We start from the raw sequence: 6,822 nt of genomic DNA on the forward strand, positions 1-6,822 counted from the left end.
GACTCCACTTTTTTTGAAAATAGGCTCATTTTCCAGCTCTCCTAGAGTTAAACATTTGAAACCATTTTGGAATCCATTCAGCCGATCTCCGGGTCTGTCTGTACCAGTTTTGGCATGGCTTGGCGTGATTCATTGGGTCTGGTTGGACCATTGGCATCGTGCTCAAGAGTGACCAAATAGGATGTTTTTCCTATTTAAGGCTTGACTCTTTTGTGGTTGCATCGTGTGCTAGGACCGACAGAAAATTAAAAGTTGTGATTTTCCAGGCCGATATGACTGGGAGCTGTGCTCTCATTGTGGCGTGGTGATCAGGGACTAATATCATTGCGCCTGCAGCAGGCGCAATGATATTACGCAGAGGCCGAACATACTCCTGTTTGTTACTTTTAATAGCAGGGGACTATTTTCGGGCACTGCGTGATATCGCTGCGCCTGCTGCAGCCATGTTACAGCAGCAAAGTCCTTGATTATTACGCCAGTTTGAGAGTAGAGTTCCTATCTGCCTAGAAAATCACAACTGCCTAGAAAATCACGTCTGTCTTCTTGGTACACGGTGTTACTGCGGAAGACTCAAGTTTAAAATAGGAAAAATATCAAAACTCTTTGGTTATTTTAGCGTGGTGCTGGTGGTCTGGTCGGATTCGGTGGATTGTGCTAAGCTATGCTAAAACTGCTAGCGCCAGACCCGGAGATCAGCTGAATGGATTCCAAAACTGTAAAATTTCAATGTTTGACAATGGGGGAGCTGGAAAATTAGCGTATTTTCAAAAAAGTGGAGTGTCCCTTTAACATTTTTCAACATTATAGAGAGGTCACTTTCTATCCCTTAGTAAAAAAAAGTAAAAATTGTTAGATTTTTTATTTGTCATATTGGGGGGCTATAGGATATAAAAAAATCTAATGCAATTTATCTGTTTGTATATGTGACCCAGTCTATGAAAACCCAGTTAAAGTCATTTTTGTGATTTTCTACACAATGTAAAGAACATACTGTGATATCTGCAATACTAACTAAGCTCATGTCAAAGATTGAAATGAAATTAAAATCAATAATTGAATCCAAACTTGGATTTCATAGACAGGGTAACACATATTGTAGATAAATGTCTGCATTTTACATTCACGCATTTGGCAGATGCTTTGATCCAAAAGAAACTGTGCGTTAAAAGGTATGTGTAATCCCTTGAATTCAAACCCACAACCTTATGCTCCTCTAACGCAATGCTCGACCAATCTATCAGGGACCCTGCATTTTGCTGAATGTTACATTGTGTAATAACCTTGACTTGAAAAGTCCTTTTTCACTTGCTGGCTTCTCATTTCCTTGTTGCCAGGCAACCATTCAGGGGTGGTGTTGAACATAAATGCAAGGGAGCTGCACAGTTTCCTGACGAGCTGATGACCAATGGGAGGGTGCCAGTGATGAGCACAATAGACTTTGCCTTCCTGCTCTCTCCAGCTCTGTCCCTACAGACACCCTTACAGGAGAGAAACACCTGCACCAAACCTTCTCTTCCTCTCTCGACCTTCTCTCTGTTCCAGCCTCTGTTCCCTCACTACTGAAGGTGGATTTTTGTACCCAACCAACTGTGGCCAGGTTGCACTGTCGACGTACGCTTGCAGACATTTCTCATCTGCATATCATGCAGTCTGTCTCATCTCACTTCCTCTTCTCATTACGGGACTTAGGAAAGGCCCCTACATGTCACTGCACTTCTTAATGCCCAGGGACAAACACGTTGACCAAACACTTTGTTTCATCTGTTCTCGCTCTGATTTCTGCCACTCTTTCATTATTCCTGTGTATGTTAATACTGTTTTAGACTCTTAGGCCACTGAGGTGTCGTGTTCATTACTCAAACTACACTCTGTAAATGAATGCTGTGCAGATGTGGTGCAACGCACGTAGCAAGCAAGATACGATATTATACATTTGATTCAGGGGAAGCATTGTTTGTTAGATATAGCCAAAGGGAATACACAAAGGGTATTTTACACTGTCACTTCGCTTTCTTTTGTTTTGATTTTATTTGAAACGTTCAATTTTCAAATGCAATAACACAACGCGACTTTCTCTCTTGCTTTCAGTCAGTAACAATATATTATTTTTTTCTTTTTATGAACATACTATGCAGTAAAGTCACATTTGTATTTTTTTGCCTGGCTCTACATCCGTTACCATGTTACTGTCCTCTCCTGCCCTACATTATTTATATCTATAGTGCAGTTAATAATTGCTACGACAATGCAGAGCTTATTAACAATAATTACATTGATCCCAGTTATGCAAAGTGAAAATATTGGGCATTGGGTCAAAACGGAGATAACTTTGGTGTTGGAATCACTTTGGTGTTGGTGGAAAACCTGCACCAAAACAATAATAAGTGGCTTTCACAAGCATAAAGAGTTGGCTATATTTTGTGGCCCCTCATTTTGGGGCCAGTTAAAAAATGTCCCCAGTCCCCCCAACAACACAGCTTCATTTTTTTGTTTGTTCTCCGAGCCTTCATATATTGTTTTAAATAAAAATAAAAATAAAACTCTAGGAACTGCTGTGCCAAATATTCATCTCTTTTAGATCATAATCCGTCTTTTCATTGCATAACGAAACAATATCTCGTAACAAATCAAAGCTCATTATTCATGGGCGTCGAAACCAATATATGTGGGTGGGACAAGACCCCCTTTTTAAGACCAATCATATTGGACCCACTTACTTTTACTGTCTTTAAAGGGACACTTCACCCATTTGCATTAAGCTTTGTATAGTTAGAACCCCAGTCATGTTTTTGAATGGTTGTGCATCATTTCCTCGGTTGCCGCTGAGACAGGAGAAATACAGATTTCAGTGTTGCACTTCCTTCTTTCAATGATGTAAAAATCATCATTTTGCATCATTGAAAGCAGGAAGTCCAATATCTTTGTTGAGGGGGTGAGACTACAAACACTCCTTTTCTCGGTCAAATAGGCACCAAATTCGAAATGTATGTTACATTTCAACTGCAAATATGACACACTTTCAATAAAGATTAATGTTTCTACGGGTGAAATGCTCTTTTAATCCCGCGCTTATGCCTGTTTACTTGTTTGAGCATTGTCAGCCATATCCATTCAAACTTAAAGAGTTTTTTTTACCTTAAAATAACGTTTCCAAAAAAGTTTTTGTCGTTCATCCACTCGAAACAGGGTGAACGGCACTTTCACATTCGCTTCATATCGGCCAAAACCGCACTAAAGAAGTTTCCAACCGTCGGGTCGCGGTCCTGTAGTTCGAGTGAAAACTACAAAAACTTGCTGCTTTACGGCAGACCTACAATCCAATCAGAGCCAGCTTTGCTGCAGTAGGCTAAATTATTTACGACACTGGTAATGGACAATACAGCTTCCAACCTGTAGGGGGAGCAAAGAGCAAAAACTCTTTAGTGTTGCTTTAAGGAACACCCTGGCATAATAAATCAAACTCCATTCCGCATTTTAGCTACAGCCTTGACTGTCACATTGCTGAATCCTCAAATACATTCCAGTCCATATAAATTAATTTCGTTTTTTCACTACTTTTCGCATCCTTCATTCCCAAGACACTGCAAGGTTTTAAGTAAACAAAGCTTTTAGGCTTTAAAAAGCAATTGTTTAATCACGTCACCAGAATACAAAAAAATAAGTAGTTTTTGGGGGACCCACCCACATTTTTTTTTGCTTCTGACGCCAATGTCATTATCCAATGTGTTGAAAAGCATATACTTTAATTATTTGAACCACAAACATCAGTCATCAAATCTTGACAGGGAGTCACCACAGAAAGATCCAGAGTAGCATTTGCTATCTGTGTGAGGAGTTTAATGGTGTAGTGTGTATAAGCCTATATTAGGCATAGTTGGACATGGTTAAGTTCCCTTTCATTTAGCTAGTGTATATATAACAATGTGTACATAGAATCTTCAGTTGTATATAGCCCCAACACTTTCAATAGACCAAAATGTGCACTGTTTTCCCCAAATGCCTCGCACTGGGTTTTCTTGAAGTTCAGGATTTCTATATGAACATTACATTGGTAACTTGTCTTTCACTTCTTTCCTCAGCGTTGTTTACTGTAGGTTATACCATATAACATTTCACTACATTTATAACATTGACACACTGAGAGTTTGTCCACTGTGTCCTTGTGTGTATACTGATATTATTTGGACATTTTATGGGTTCATATTTCAATCAAGGTAGGTAACTGGATGAACTGACTAAATGTTTTCTCTCTGTTGTGTTAAGAGGTGAATGGATGAGGGTTTCTCACTTGCACTAACCACATTGTTGTTGTTGTACAGCTTGTATAGTGTTGTTCAGGTGGGTTCAGGGACCACATTTCAGTTGTCTGTAAGTCCAGCACATGTGAATGAGTATGGCGCTGTGTCTTGATCGTATGTAAAGGGAAATGGTTTGGGAGATCTTGATTGAATGCAGTCTTTATATTGATGGTTTACAGGGTCACTGTTTTTTTAGTGAAGCTTAAGCTAAGCAGATTATGGTATGTGGTTTAAGTATGATTAAGACAAGATCACCGCTTAATGATAAGTAAATGTGAAGTCACTCAGCATAAACCAAAAGGAAAGATGGCCTCCCTACACTGACTGGAAAGTTTATGCTAATGTTTGTCAATAATAATCAATTATATACAATGCAAACAGTGTGAACTCATTGCACCAAGTTATGTAGGGCTGTGTCATGTATATTTTCACCCCCCTTTAAGTGAAATAAAGGAAAATCTTGGATGTTATTCACATTATAAGATGTTTCAGTAACTCTTTTGGTTTAAAGACTGCACACTAGACGTTACTTGCGATCCATGTTTTGAAGCTCACCTTTACAGACTCAACTATTGTGAACGAATACACAGTTAAATTGATTCTGTTTTTTATTTGTTTGTTTTTTATAATGTAAATGTTTTGACTCCACTACAAAAAGAGAGAAGCACTTAATCAGTGTGTCTGAATTCAAACACACCATAACTGTATAAGTTTGTTTTGTTAGTTTGAGCTGTTTAATAAACTTTTAACATTGTTCATGAAGCTGAAGCTGTAGTTTCTGTGTCGAAATATTCTGCAAATAGTATAACATAAACATAATAGTAAAAGTCATATTGACCTATGTGGGTCTGCAAATCATGACAGGAAAATTTAGCAAAAAAAGTTAGCAAAATTGTATACATTAAAGTCTGTGTAAAGTCAATTCAGAGAATTCTCTCTAAAGACATTATACATTTTAGAAATGTATTGCAGAACACATTAGACAGACTGAACTATGTAGTTTTTCTCCATTTCTGATATCAGGATTGTTTGGGCGGGCCTTAAATCATGGCTCACAGTTCATGGCTCCACCCCTAACACAATTATAAGCATCCATTCAAGTTGTAGCTGTGTTTGAACAGTAAGGCCTAGTCCACACAGAGGGTAAATCCCAATTCAGGGGCAAAGGCCACAGACTTTGAAGCCAAGGCTCGATATTTGAAGGGGGCAGCCTCTAAAGGCCACAAAGTGAACTGAAATGAGACGGTCTAGCCTACGTCCGCGTCCTCAAATGGATCCAGACCCTGAATTGGGATGCACCCGCTGTGAGGGATACATATATGGATTCTTGGTTTCAGAGGGGAAAAGGCCATTTGGAGGTTTGTATGTGAAGGGGCCATCAAATTGGGACAGCCTTCTTCGCGGCCTGGTGATGTCATTTGCCTTCAAATACGGCCTTGGAAGGCTGCAGTCCCTGAATTGGGATTCACTCAGACACAGGTTTTTATAACCAGAGTTTTTCCTCCTGCGTTTTAAAAAAAATCCTGTCCACACATGCTCGGTTTAAAAGAAATCTCCGCCTACATGAAAACACAAAAACACACTGTCAGGAGCATGCCACACCAGCAGGTACTGATATAACCCAAATGGTAAAGCCACGTTGGCCAATCAGAAGCCTTTATCAGAAGCTAAAACCCTGCAACCGGCGTTTCTGAAAAAGGGGTTTTCAAAAATATTCGGTTTCAGTGACTTGATACTGGGTTTCCGTGTGGACGAACGGCCGAACCACGTAAAAAGAGTCGCGGTTATAAAAATACCCATGTCCGTGTGGACAACAGTGGCGGCTCGTGACTGCTCAACCGAGGATGCGTTAATTCAAAATAAGGGTTTGGATTGTCACGTGTGTGGTTCCCTTTTCCAAAATATGTGTCCTGCGTGTCGAGAGCTCCTGTGTGCATCACGTGTTTTGTCAAAATAAGTGCCTGCTGCACACCGTTTATGATAAAAGAGACGCTCACGTTCCCAAAATACACGCTTGACACTTTCTTAACAGTAAACTCTGATTACGCTGATCTGGCAAACACGAGCGTTTCTTTTATCATTAATCCTTTAGACGCATCTGTAGCAGGCACTTATTTTGGCATGACACATGATGCACACACGATCTCTCAAAGCGCAGAACATATATTTTGAAATTACGAACCACACACGACAAGCTACATACATGTTGTGACGAACTTCGCATCGTGCGCTTCAAAAAAAGGAAGTCACCAGCCGCCACTGGTGGACAAGGCCTAAGAGAGATGCAGCTTTCCAGCAAGTGGGTGTGGTTTTAGTGCCAACAGCAGACACGCCCCCATTTTTGAAAGCAGAAAAACCTGCCTATTTTTCTAAAAATTCATTCAAATTCATTTAAATTTGGCTGGGTGGTTAATAACACATTTTTCGGTGGTGTGACAAACTGAGAATACATTTAATATCAGATTTTACACAGACATCTGATAGATTGGTAAGAGCAAAACAGTTTGTAATTTTTATCAAGAAC

At 39.7% G+C, this 6,822-nt stretch overlaps 1 protein-coding gene across 8 annotated transcripts in view; it reads left to right on the forward strand.

Moving 5' to 3' along the window:
• sorcs2 (sortilin-related VPS10 domain containing receptor 2) overlaps positions 1–5,060 on the forward strand; it is a 203,597-nt gene extending 198,537 nt beyond the window's left edge. For all 8 annotated transcript variants that reach the window (XM_073859102.1, XM_055206899.2, XM_055206892.2 and 5 more), the window contains one exon: positions 1,335–5,060. In XM_073859102.1, the coding sequence (XP_073715203.1) occupies positions 1,335–1,399 (65 nt within the window). In that variant the 3' untranslated portion in view covers positions 1,400–5,060. The remainder of the gene's footprint in view (positions 1–1,334) is intronic.
• The last annotated feature ends 1,762 nt before the right edge of the window (positions 5,061–6,822 follow it).

The sequence above is a fragment of the Misgurnus anguillicaudatus genome, chromosome 21 (assembly GCF_027580225.2).
Source record: "Misgurnus anguillicaudatus chromosome 21, ASM2758022v2, whole genome shotgun sequence".
In the NCBI taxonomy this organism is placed as follows: Eukaryota; Metazoa; Chordata; class Actinopteri; order Cypriniformes; family Cobitidae; genus Misgurnus; species Misgurnus anguillicaudatus.